The 12,805-nt window shown below is 42.1% G+C and overlaps 1 protein-coding gene across 1 annotated transcript in view; it reads right to left on the bottom strand.

Annotated features, from left to right (window-relative positions):
* Positions 1–12,805, bottom strand: part of LOC134411013 (fer-1-like protein 4) — a 71,508-nt gene that overhangs the window by 31,992 nt on the left and 26,711 nt on the right. The window contains exons 19-30 of the mRNA XM_063144588.1: positions 12,577–12,677; positions 11,131–11,218; positions 9,219–9,335; positions 8,595–8,747; positions 8,239–8,422; positions 6,704–6,828; positions 5,840–5,974; positions 4,516–4,689; positions 2,853–2,969; positions 1,938–2,099; positions 1,357–1,525; positions 515–684 (exon numbers count right to left, since the gene is read on the bottom strand). Coding sequence (XP_063000658.1) covers positions 515–684; positions 1,357–1,525; positions 1,938–2,099; positions 2,853–2,969; positions 4,516–4,689; positions 5,840–5,974; positions 6,704–6,828; positions 8,239–8,422; positions 8,595–8,747; positions 9,219–9,335; positions 11,131–11,218; positions 12,577–12,677 — 1,695 coding nt within the window. The remainder of the gene's footprint in view (positions 1–514; positions 685–1,356; positions 1,526–1,937; positions 2,100–2,852; positions 2,970–4,515; positions 4,690–5,839; positions 5,975–6,703; positions 6,829–8,238; positions 8,423–8,594; positions 8,748–9,218; positions 9,336–11,130; positions 11,219–12,576; positions 12,678–12,805) is intronic.

Below are 12,805 nucleotides of genomic sequence, written 5' to 3' on the forward strand. Positions count from 1 at the left end.
TGCATGGAGCAGATGAAAGACTGGGAAACCACAGGCACATGTGTAGCATGAAGTCTCACTCCTTCACCCCCATGCCTAGTGCTAGATAAAGCAATAGCGAAATACTTTCTCTGCCTTCCCCCATTTGTGGTGGGAAAGGTAAGTGATGGACAGCCTTCCCTAGGAACCTTACTTAAATCTATGAGGATCTGTGCTACTGTCATCCATTCATATTGATATCCCCGCTTATATCCCTCCATTTCTCTTTCCCGTTGTACTACTTAGTAAAAAACCCCACCAGTGAACATACTAAGATTTTTGTGAACCGCCCAGAGAGCTTTTTGTGAACCGCCCAGAGAGCTTCGGCTATTGGGCGGTATAAAAATGTAATAAATAAATAAATAAATAAATAAGATTTCTCAATGATTTGTGGAAATCTCATTTCTGCAGGATGGAACTAGGAAGATATTTCCTATGAGCCACAAATGCCTTAAATAGCAGAATCAGTGAATATCTTAATCTTTGCTGCACTCACCTTTACAAGCTTAAGAGGATTTACTTTGCTACCTATGTCACCAGCAACGGCACCAATATTTATTACAGTCTTGCCAGCAGCTGCCCCAATGTTTATCACAGTGTGCCCAGCAGCTGCACCGAGATTCATCACTGACTGGGAGATGTTGGGGCGAGCTGAGGCTTTGCGTTCTGAAAGAAAACAGAACAAATCATGTATGTAATAGGAATATGTTCTTTAGTTTCTTGCATCATTTCAACTTTACTAACCAGTTATGTCATCTATCCAGAACATTTTTATAAACTAGGTGGCAAAGAGAAAGGACGTTGCATTCAGATAGACCATTGGCCAGACCCATCTTAAAATTCCCTTTGGGTTGCCAACCTCTTTGGGCCAGTGGGCATATTTGGAATGATGGAAGCGGCTGCCATGAGGGGGCTCTTCCCATTCACAAAATGGCTACCATAACGGGCATGGCCAGTCACAAAATACCCATCCCTCAGAAGGACAACTGAAGAGACTAAAAGAAAACTAACTTTCCCAAGAACCTAAGTACAAGGCAGAAGTGAGTCTGGGTTCCAAAACACAAAAGCCTAGGATGTCCCTGCAACCTCATTACTGGAAGTGTTTTGTCTTGCAACATATTTCTTTCGAACTATGCTGCCTGGATGTAGGTTTCCTGAACATTTTGGGGCATAGCTTTCTTTGACCTCCTGGCTTAGTGATGCCAAGAAATTGAATATGATTTCTGGCAGTGGAGTAGGTCTAATAGAATGTGAAAGGAGCCATACTCAGCAGATGTTGACACACTATCCCACCTCCTAGGAAGGTGCCCTAAAAGAAATCAGATTGTAAAGACTCACTCTTGGATGGGCTATCTGTTTCCTCTTCCAACTCATCCAGCTCTTTAGGAGCAAATTTCATAATATGGGAAACTATGTGAGTTCCCACCATGACGGAGCGTCCAAAGGCTCTCTTCTCAACCACGAAAATACTTAGAGGTGGGTGTAAATACACCTGCTCTGGAAGCTCCTGTGAAAAAGCCAATTAAGTGTCACAAAACAGATTTTAGAAAAGCATTGTAACACCTCAAAGACTAGAGGTGGTTTATTATGACATGAGCTTTCATAGGCAACAGCCTGCTTCATGATAGAAGCTTCCACAGGTACAATAGCAGAAGTCTTCAACTCTGCTCTAGACTACTTACCTGCCATTCAACAACAAGCAGATCATTTCTCAGCCATTTCCACCAATAATCAATCATATGGAAACCTCAAAGTCCTCAGTGATGAGAACATCGTTTAACAGAAATGTGTATGTGTGGAGAGCAAATGGGACAATGGTAGCTCCTGGATTACTGCTGTCCAACTCTGCTTTTGAAGTTATCCCAAGGAAAAGCTTGCAGATCCTAAGCTTTGGAATCTGTATCCCAATTTCTACTCACCACATTAACGAATTTGACAAGTTCATTGAAATTTGGGTTCTCTTTGTAAGTTGTCATCACTTCTGATTCTACTTTCTTCCCAGCGCATTCAATGATCACCTGTGGCTGGTCAACTTCAAACAAGTTCACACGCTTCAGATCTCTCAGGCCCCAAAACAAGATCTAAGAAAGAAAGGGAAAAAGTGTCAGCTCTTCCCGGGAACTGAGAACAGGTACTGACATTCTCTTTCTCTAAAATTCTATCCTCAAACACCATTGAAATGCCTTCCCCAGTGCCAACTCATAGCTGCTTCCCAGATTAAAAAGCAAGTACAACATTCACCTACTCATTTCTAATTTATGTTTGAAGCACATGGCCTACATTACTGTGGTTTAATCTAGATGGTGAATGTATGGATAACTCTACCTTGGGGCAAGAATCTAGACTTTGGTTTTGTATTCCTTCCAGAATACTCAATCAAGTGATGAATCTACAATTCTAAAAGATTACGAATTACCTCCCAGCTCCAACATAATCTTTCCAGAGGAGTTCCTTACAACCTAGACTCCCCCCACCACTTTTCACCCTTTAACCAAATGGGGGGGGAAATTGAAAAGGTGCAAAAAGTTTCAGAACAGGCATCTTAATCTATAGCTTCCTTGTTTTTAAATAAACATTCCTACATTTTAAATATCCATATTGTGCTGCAAGGGCACAATCAGACTTGCATGGAAATTTTACTCTCAAACCTATTAACACATTTGTCATAATATCTGCACAAAGACCTTGACTAAGGCTGATATTAATGCCAAACACTGAAAATACATCTCTCCCCGCCCCTGGCTGGTCTTCTTGAATAGGTAAACAATTATTAAATTAAACAATTCCTTTGCTAAAATATCTTCAGAAAGAAGGAAAGGGGGGAAGAATTTTACCTCTATGCGAAATTCCTTAAGGACTGGTCGGATTCCATCAGGAATAATGAATCGTCCAGAACGGGGGTCCCCCAAATATTCCGGTTCCTTGGGATCTACATCATTAGGCACTGATGGCTGGGTAGAAGACAATAGTCAGGCTACATAGCAGTTTAAAAGAAGGTATCTTGATTTAATAAAGTGAGATATGAACAAGCGTTTTGCACATGCATGCAGCCTCTTAAATCGTCCCTTCACTTGAGCTGGCAAACAAACAGAGAAGTCTTCAATTAATTGTAGTTTCCCATTTTATGAGAACCAGGAAGCTATAGTTAACCACTTCAGAACAACCCAGGATATTAAACCAACTTCAAACTATGGCTTAATATCCTGGATTGTTTCAAAGCTGTTAACCATAGTTTCCTGATGGGGATAAAAAAAGAAACTATACTTCATTGAACACTTCCTGGTTGTTTGCCAGTTCACACCAAGGGAGGAGTAAAGGGGCTGCATACACTGGCCAAAGACTGAGATGTGGAGCACCATCCCACCAGTGGTTTAACACACTCTTTCCATGCCTGGGATCTGGTTTTGCAGTGCAGGACTCACATGACATTGTCCCTGTCCTGCACCCATTTCACCTCTTTTCCTTTGTTTTGCATATTATTTTGGTGTGAGGATAGTCTAGATTATTTCCCCCAAGTGACTTTAACGCGCCCATAAGCCTCCAAGTAGTACTGTCCCCTCGCTTGTTCCTTTGTTGGGGGCGTGTGCTTTGAATGGAGTCTTGCTGATGAAAGGGGAGGGTGGGGCAGTTCTCCTCCACCAGCACTCTGTGTCCAATGTTTGAATGAATGGACCTTTTATTGCTTCAAACTCAACCTCTTTGCCCACAGCTCCCTCATTTTTAAAGATAAAGAGATGAAATTTGGGGCCTTCACGGCTCTTAAGTAGAGCTTTTGGCATGCCAAGGATGAATCAGATTGGTTTATCCTTTGATTTTTTAGGAATTTTTTACATTCCCTCCCCTTAAACCATTTCCCTGATACTCCACCAATGCAAAATCCCACCTGTTTGCATTTGTAAAGGATCAAATTTCCTTTACTTTGATAATGAGAAGCTGTGCATCTTCAGTTCATAAAATAGAGATCTGCTAGTTCCCTTACTCAAGAGTAAATCCCTTTGATTTCAACTGCATTTATATCCAAGTCATACTAAAATCCAATGCATGCTTACCTTTGAGCAATCCCCATTGAACAGAGAGAGACTTACCTCTGAGTAAACACATGTAGAACTGACTTTTAATAGTGTGGTCACTCAGAAGCTTTGTTTTAAAGTCTGTGGGGGGATCTACACTACCGCTTTAAAGCGCTTTATAACAGTTTTGACAACTGTTGGGGCCCAGGACACACTGCATATACAGGTTTCAAAACGTTTTCAAAGCGCTTTAAAAGCAGTAGTGTAGATCCCCCCTAAAACAGCGAACTGGAAAGAAGTGCTCTGCAACCCTATGCTGACTTCTGAGGTCTTACTTCTGTTTACTCAGTCTGTCTGTTCACTGGGGTTTAAGCAGGCATTGGAGTTTAGTATGACTTGGATATACACTATTTACCACGCATCCAGTGCCCAGTAGGGATATTCTCAGCCTATTCAAGCTGCCAAGTATCTCCTTGAGTCTACTTACCTCTAAGTAGCCACTATAATCCAGTTCAATCAGCTCAAAGACAGCAATTAATTCACCAGCTGCTTTATGCCCTTTATAAATGTCAAAAAACTGGAGAGAAGGTTTGCTGTATGGCTCATCTACCAGCTTCACCTGAGGTGTAGCAAAGGCTCGACCAAGGAACTCTGGTGATCCCTATGGAGAAGAAGACACAGCCACGAGGTACAAAGATGTTATTTCAGAATCCCATCTTGTTATCAGACCATGCAGGGGCATTTCACTGAGACCACAACACCCTCTGTCACAAGTAGGCCGAGCTCCTGCCTCTCTATGCTTGCCTGTGCTTATTAAAGCCTTATGCTGATTATTCACACAGCTGAGCACTGCCTAGAAAGGCTTATGGGTGATAAGGATATCAATGAGTACTACTCATTGTGGTATATATCACACCCAGTATTAGAGGCAGTATGCCTCTCAGTACCACTTGCTGGGGAGCACAAGAAGGAAGGTGTTACTGCATTCAAGCCCTGCTTGCGGGCTTCCCCTAGGCATCTAGTTGGCTACTGTGGGAATAGAATGCTGGACTAGATAGGCCAGGGGCAGACAACATGGCGCCTATGGGTACCAGTGCACCCTTGGACACCTTTCTTGGTTGCTGACAAAGCGCCCTGACTCCTTTTAAACACACACACACACACACTTTCTTATGGGCAGCTGGGATCCCTTCAAAGCAAAGTGAGAGCTTCTAGGTACTCCCATTTTCTTTTCCCATGAAAGCTTCTGGACAATACATGGGGATCAAAGACCCACACCTGTAAAAGTAAAAAAAAAAAAATGGGGGGGAGGAACAGGGCTACAGACAATACAATAAAATAAAAAGGGGGGAGAAATGGCCCCTTTCCTCCCCCCCCCATTTTATTTTATTTTTACTTTTAAAGACCGGGAAAGTTAGCACTTGTGTTCCTTCTCGTGCAGATGCCAGGAAGGAATGCAAGTGCGGGAGCAAGGCGCCTCATGGTGCCAAAGCGCCACCATAAAGACGGGGCTTGGGTCAACGTTTTAATTGTACTGACCACCACAACCCCAAGATCTTTTTCTTGGTCTGTCACTGCTACCTCAGATCCCATCAGCTTATAACTGAAGCTGGGAGTTTTTGCTCCAACATGCATTACCTGGCGCCAGGCCTGGCATTATGCCATCTATGTAACTCCTTCAATCTGCAGGTGGTTCCCAAACTGCTTAGGATAATAGAACTCTGAGTTCCTGACATCTGACGAGTTATCCCATCACAAAGAGAAAATTATAGCCACACAAATCAGGTAACTGCTTGTATTGTCTAACTTACAAATTTATTGTAGTCAAAGATGTTGATGACAGCAATTGGAGTCTCTGTCTTCAAGTCCTCTTTCTTTCCATCAATAATGAGCTGGTCATACAGAAGTAATTCATTCCACATTGGGCTGAGTGTCTCTTCTAAAATCTGAATTAACAGAGAACAAAGTTGTTGATACCCAGCACAGCTGTTTGAAACCGCTACTTTAGGACTAAACTGGATATATGGAATGCAGAGATGTGTCCATCTTTCTTCCACCTTTTTTTCCAAAACCAAAAGCAGGAGGTTGTGACTTTAAGCAAAGGGGGATGACTGATTAGCCCTTTCCCTTTTCACAATTTTACCACTAAAAATCACTCCCCAAATGATTGCTACCACCCAGAAAAATATATGGGTATCTGTATGTTTTCCTTCCAAATATGGAAAAACGTGTGTGTGTGTGTGTGTGTGTGTGTAAGTTTGAGTGGGGAAAAAACTGCAGAGGAAACAGCTAAGCAGCCCCTTAGCAGCAAACTTTCCCGCCTTAAACTCAGTCACCTAAGGCTACTTTGGTGGGGGTTAAAGTCAAAGGAAAATATTTATTTATTTATTTAAAATATTTATATCCTGCCCTATATCACTAAGATCTCAGGGCGGTGTACAGATAAAAACATACAGTATAAAACAATAAATATACAGTTAAAAACAAATTAAACCATAATCCAAGTTAAAACAATATATAATTTAAAAGCAATAGATGCAGTTAAAACAGTTAAAACAAGAGCAGCTCATCCCAGGATTCAGTGGGGCTTATGAGGCTGGGAAGGGCACTGTCTCTCAACATTCAACTGGGGCATCAAAAGTGCTTACTCACAACTCTGCTACAAATAAACTTACCTGTGTAGTCTGGCACTGTGTTGAAAAGACCACTCGTGCAAAGGGGTCAGAAAGGCCATTTTCATCCGCTGGGAGAATCCCCCGAGCTTGGTACAAATGAGCTCGCAGCTGAAAGTAACTGAAGTCTGAAAAAATGAGACACAGACATCAACTTCCCAAGAGAGCTTTGGCTATTGGGTGGTATAGAAATGTAATAAATGAATAAATAAGAAAACAGTCCCGTATGTGATAGATAACCCAGTCAATCTTTTCAGGCTCTGTGAGGTCAGCAACACTCTGGCCCACTGGACTACACTGATTCTGGCCAGCTCCTCCGTTCAACATATTCCAGAAAGGTAGAGGCAAAAATGACAGAGTCTTGTGGCATATTGAATGCCTAACAAATTTATTATGGCATAAACCAGAAGTGGGGAACAGTTTCAGGGTGGGGAGCCAAATGACCTGCCCTGCCATCCAGCCCTTTGTAAGCGAGTTTATTTATTTATTTATTTATTTTTTATTTATTTATTACATTTTTATACCGCCCAATAGCCAAAGCTCTCTGATGCCAGAGGGCTGGTGAGAGTTCATGCAGAATGAAGCCACCCTTAAAAACGTAGCCCAAGCAAAGCTACCTCAGCTGAACACAGCTATATAGCTGCAGCACAGCTTTTATTTGTGAAGGGAATAGATATCTCTGACTTTTGCCAGCTCTTCTCCTTATTTCCTTTATCATCTTCTTTTTTTAATTATCTTCTTGGGGAGCTTTCATATTCTATTAAAGCAGACGATAAATTTTACAGACTGTGCTCACTAGACAGTTGCAAGGAAAGTGCTAAACTGCCCTGTTAAATAAACACATTTGAAAAACTGTTTCTTGTGAGCCTAAAGTGCCTGTCCAAAGAGCTCCACCCCTGTCTCTGCATGATGTATTGCTCTGGCCTTGTCTCCTTCCATTCTGCCTATGCTAGGGTGAGTAATTATATCCTGTGTCTGAGTTGGATATGGTTGGGTCAATCAATCCCAGTGTAGGGAAATAGTAGGCCTGCCAACCTTCAGAGGCGGCTGTACTTCTTCATACAGTGCATAGTTAAACTATGGAATTCCCTGCCACAAGATGTGGTGATGGCCACCAATTTGGATGGCTTTAAATGGGGATTAGACAAATTCCGGGAGGAGAAGGCTGTCAATGACTACTAGTCATGATGGCTATGTGCTACCTCCTGTATCAGAGACAGTATGCCTATGTACACCAGTTGCTGAGGAACATGGGTGGGAGGGTGCTGTAGCACCATGTCCTGCTTGTGGGTCCCTGGTCAACAGCTGTTTGGCCACTGTGCTAGGAACTTTCCATCTGAAAGTCTCCCCTGAGCCCATCCCAGGTCTGATACTGGACTAGCAGGACAGAGAGAATGAAAAATGTATCAGGGAATGGTTTAGATGTACTTATATACAGAACCAGAGACATTGCAGTTTTCCAGTCTATACTGGTTTCAAGTCATGATCCCTTTTACTTCTAAGGCTCCCAGAACACCGGGACAAAGCAATCAGCTTACCATCCCTGTTGAGTCGACTGGGCGGGAGGTATGATGGGATCTTTGCAGTCTGCTGTGCTGTCTCATACATTGGTTTGAACTCCTCTGGTAGCTCTGCAGTGCTGTTCTTCACGTATTTAGTTATCCCAAGCCACATATAGATTTCCAGCTTTGCAAAGATCTCCCCAGAGCGTGACCCTGGAACCTTTAAGTCCCAAATAGTATTTTCAGTTGCACAACATTGAGGCCAAGAATGGTTAACTGTACTAAAAACCGTGGAAGAAATTCTTTGCTTTTCTCCCACATGTCAGCTAACATTCCATCCACCTCGCCCCACCCGTAGCTTTAAATAGTCATGAGCAAAAGGGAATACCTACCTTTAGAAAGACAGTCTGGAACTTGGCACAATCCTTGCCTTTCTCTTCTTCTACCACTGCGTAAAGGATGTTCTGGGCAGGGACCCTTGCATATGCTACCCGCTTGTTGTTGCTGAACATCCAAATTAAGACATCAGGGATAGTACATTGGGGCTGAAAGAAATTAGACAGAAAACCAACATCAAATGATTTTTGACTTGTTGAAAGTAGCACAAACTTTTATTGTGCCAATATTATTTTTGGCATATCTGTGGGGAGGAAGGATTGAGCTTTTTGCTAGGGACTGAGATAATGGAAGGGAAGGAAGGTGAGATTCATGGGACAGTAATGGGTACTTATTTCAAACTCCTGATCATTTCATGCACCATCCAGATACCTTCTGATTTGTAAAGCAACAACTGCAATTCATGATGCACTTTCATATTTTTCTCCACTACCATAAGGACTATAAACTTTTTAAAAAAAAACATAAACAGAGGGAATTACTAGATGATGTTAGAGCAACAAAACTTCATGCAATGTTTCCTTTTGAGTTACTTGAATTACCCAGCCCTGGCCTTGCTATCTCATGATATGGGTTCCCAACCCTGGTTGTGCCCTCACTTGTACAATTTCATCATATACCTCTTTAGCCAGGAAGCGCAGCTTTGACAAAATTATCTTTGTCTCATTTACTTTTTCCTTAACGTTGGCACGAGTCAGTCGCCGTCTTATCCGGAGCCCCTGTTTTGCATATAGGATCTGAACACAAACAAAAAACACACATCTTTTGCTCAGGTATTTAAGCTCACAGGGGACCAGAGTTTCTCATCCACTGGCTTTTCTCAAGGCAAATCCCCTCTTTGCCTCCTCCCTCTCTGCAAATGTCCCATAGCAGAAAAGCTCCAGTTCCTAGTAGTTTATGAGGGTCATCACACAGGGGAAAAATCATGTTTCCTTACTGTCACTTCTCCATCCTGCTTTTGTCCCTCATTACTTTCTGTTTCTGCCCAGAGGGGGAAGAGGAAATAAACAAAGACCACGTGGCTCATTCAGGGGCCATTTTTATTGCACCACTTTTCCTGCGCACAGCAGGAGATTGTAGCAATTCCATTTTTTTTAAAAAAAAGAAGTCAGATTAAAAGGGGTCTATTTTGCAATGGAAAAATGAGTGGAAGGAGCAAGAGCCGTGCGGGAGGCAGCCGTCATCGCCTAAAGGACACACACACATCCATTAGTGGGCAGTAGCGATAAAACGCTCAGCTGATGGACCTCTATAGCAATGTGAATTTTTGTTGTCGGAAGTGAGAAGAATGACTATAATTTGGGGAACGTTTGGCTCAGAGTACATTTGACCTTGGGAGTTGAAACAGTAAGGGGAGAATAGTATAGGAAGGGGGAAAAAGAGGGATGGAATAGCTAAGGCAGGATATAGTAAGGAACAGGGCTGGCCGAAGGCCTTTTACTGCCTGAAGTGAATGACAAAGCAGTTCTTTTTTTCCATGTACAGCATCCAACCAGTCTGACAATTGAATCTTACTTCAACACTGGCAGTGAGACATCCTCCTCCTCCACACCTGTGATGAGCTAGCTAACTTAAAAGGGACCTTGCTGCTGCTTCTGCTTCTCCCTGCCACAAGGATCAGTCACTTAAGGAAACCTTCTCACTCTGCCTAATGGTAGGGCCAGCCCTAGCAAGAAGAAATAAGGCAAACTGAGAGGAGAAGGGAGGGAGGGAGGCCATGCACACATAACAAGGGTTAAAGGAGACATGACTCAGGAATCCTTTTGGTCAGAGGTTCTAACTTAACCTGCATCTTTTTCTGTACCACAAAGTATAGATTTGTTTAAGATTTCTATATTTACTAAGTGCTTATTGAAGGTATGAACACCCATGCTTTTTTATAGTGGTGCTGTGGGAACATTTGTATTGTTGTTGAGTGTTTTCTTTTACTCTGTGTATTTATTGTATTTGTCCTTACTTGAAAATCAATAAAAATAGTATTAAAAAAAAAGGAGACAAAATACGGAGAGAGGGAGGATAAAGCATGGAGGATATAAACTATAGTGTTCATGCTCCTTTGGCAGTACTTCCTCACTTCCACTGGTAGGAACTTTTATGGGTAGAGAGACATATGACTATGTTTTCAAGTGTGATGCTAGCAACCATTGTCCCATTGCCTGACCACCTGATGTATTGTGATGTATTAGTTCTCCCTTGGGACATCCTTTTCAACAGCTGCAAGTAATAATTAAGTGCGAGAAAGGTTTCCCCATGGGAGGTTCATCAATACATGAATGGGATGTCAACTGGTCATCTTGGTCCAGCTGACAAATGACCTTGCAAAGTCATAGGCATTGGCATATAGACCCAGGAAACTCAGAACACCATTGAACCTGACAGTACATTGGGGTTCCACATTTACATACAGCTTTATGGAGGTTTGCTGTCTCACTGAGCATTCTAATTCCCTCTTGCTCCTCAAGAGCAGAGCCAAACATCCCATCTGTCTAGAACCATAACACACACAGGACACAACCTGATCACACGACTCACAATATTTTGTGGAAGAGATTTCATCCGGCATCGATCAAGGTTGTTTGGACGGGTCATTGGCTTTTTATCCGCATTCAGAGAATACTGCCTGCAATTCAAGAGGATGTGAGTTCTGAGCTCTTGACAACAGCCATGTATCACACAAGCTGAAAAGATGGGCAGACGTCAAGGCCTCGTCATCTTACAAAAATGTATCTTCTATCACATCAACAAGAAAGGAACTGGCATGGATCATACCAACTCAGGGAGCAGTCAAGTGTCTTGTGCTTCAATATTGGAGGGAAGTCATTCCCCTTCTTCTGCCCAACAGTGGATCAGTGTTCTGCATTCCCTTCCCCACTCTGAACTTTCAGTATATTGTACAGAGTGCCAAAAATATATTTATATGGACAGCTGGTCCAATTTTCTCAAGGCATATGTCCAGCAATTGTTCTCCTTGCTTCTGTTTAATACTATTGTGAGACATCTTAGCCTACCTCTTACCATGCATTCATCCACTCCACCCAGTGTATTTATTTGTTTCCAAAATATTTTGTAAAATCCAGAAAAACTTAAAATCAATCTTTTTTTTCCTTTTGAAAATCAAGAAAGCATCTTCCAGCATAGACAATTTTTTTATTTTATGGGGCCAGGATCTAGCTCCAGACATGGAGATCTAGAAAGATCCCCTCAAAGTTCAGAGGTGAATAATACCTCTTTCGATTTCTCTCATATTTCATATTTTCCTTTTGCTATTTCACTCTTTTTTTCTCTTTACTGCAACACCACTTATTTTTTTCAAACAGGAAGCAGTTATAACTTAAGGATTAGACTGGCATTTATTTCTAACAAAATCTCTCTAGTATTTTGTTGCAGAGTCTGCCTGGGAAGCCTTGATAGAGCTTTCTGATCCGAAAGAACCCATGGTCACTGGGAGACAAATCTTTCCCTTTAGGAAACCAGCACTTGTCTCATTTTCCATAAATAGTATTCAAAGGTGATGTATTATACATACATTCCTATGCTAGCTACGCATGCATCATTGTCTGGAAAGCATGCCCAGAGACAGGTGTAACTTGACATTAATATATTCTAGTGCAGGTTGCCCCAAACTGGTGCCCTTCAGATGTGTTGGGCTGCAACTTCCAGTTTTCAGTCTCTGGGCATGCTTTCCACCAGGTTGGAGAAGGCTGTTCAAGCCTTCACTCAGCACATTCACAAAGTTTCACATGACATCACTGTTTGTTTACAGGGAACTCTCACCCCTGTTTTCAGAACTTGTTAACTATAAGTGGGTCTGAGTCAGTCACAACATCTGGATTTGGATGCAGGGATAATCTTTTTCAAGCCTTTGGCCATGCCGTATTCATGTCTGTTGCCAATGTGTGTGGCTGAGGCCGAAGGGACTAAAGGGGAACTGTGAGGCATTCATATGGTTGAATTAAAAGAAAGCTGGGATGCACTAACCTACATCCAGCTACAAACTCCTCCAGAACCTGTCGAAGCCTCTCATCTGCTTTTGACTTTGGTCTCCTCAAGAGCTTCTCTACATCTTCCAGTCCATGTTCCTGTTGCAACAAATGCAATGTTGAGATCAGAAGCAACTTCTGCTGTGCTCTTGCAGCACTTATTTATTTACTAATTTGTTTATTTTTATGTGTTGCATTTCAGAGCAAAAACTTATAAAGCAGCTTAC

This window comes from Elgaria multicarinata, chromosome 1 (assembly GCF_023053635.1).
Source record: "Elgaria multicarinata webbii isolate HBS135686 ecotype San Diego chromosome 1, rElgMul1.1.pri, whole genome shotgun sequence".
NCBI classification, from domain to species: Eukaryota; Metazoa; Chordata; class Lepidosauria; order Squamata; family Anguidae; genus Elgaria; species Elgaria multicarinata.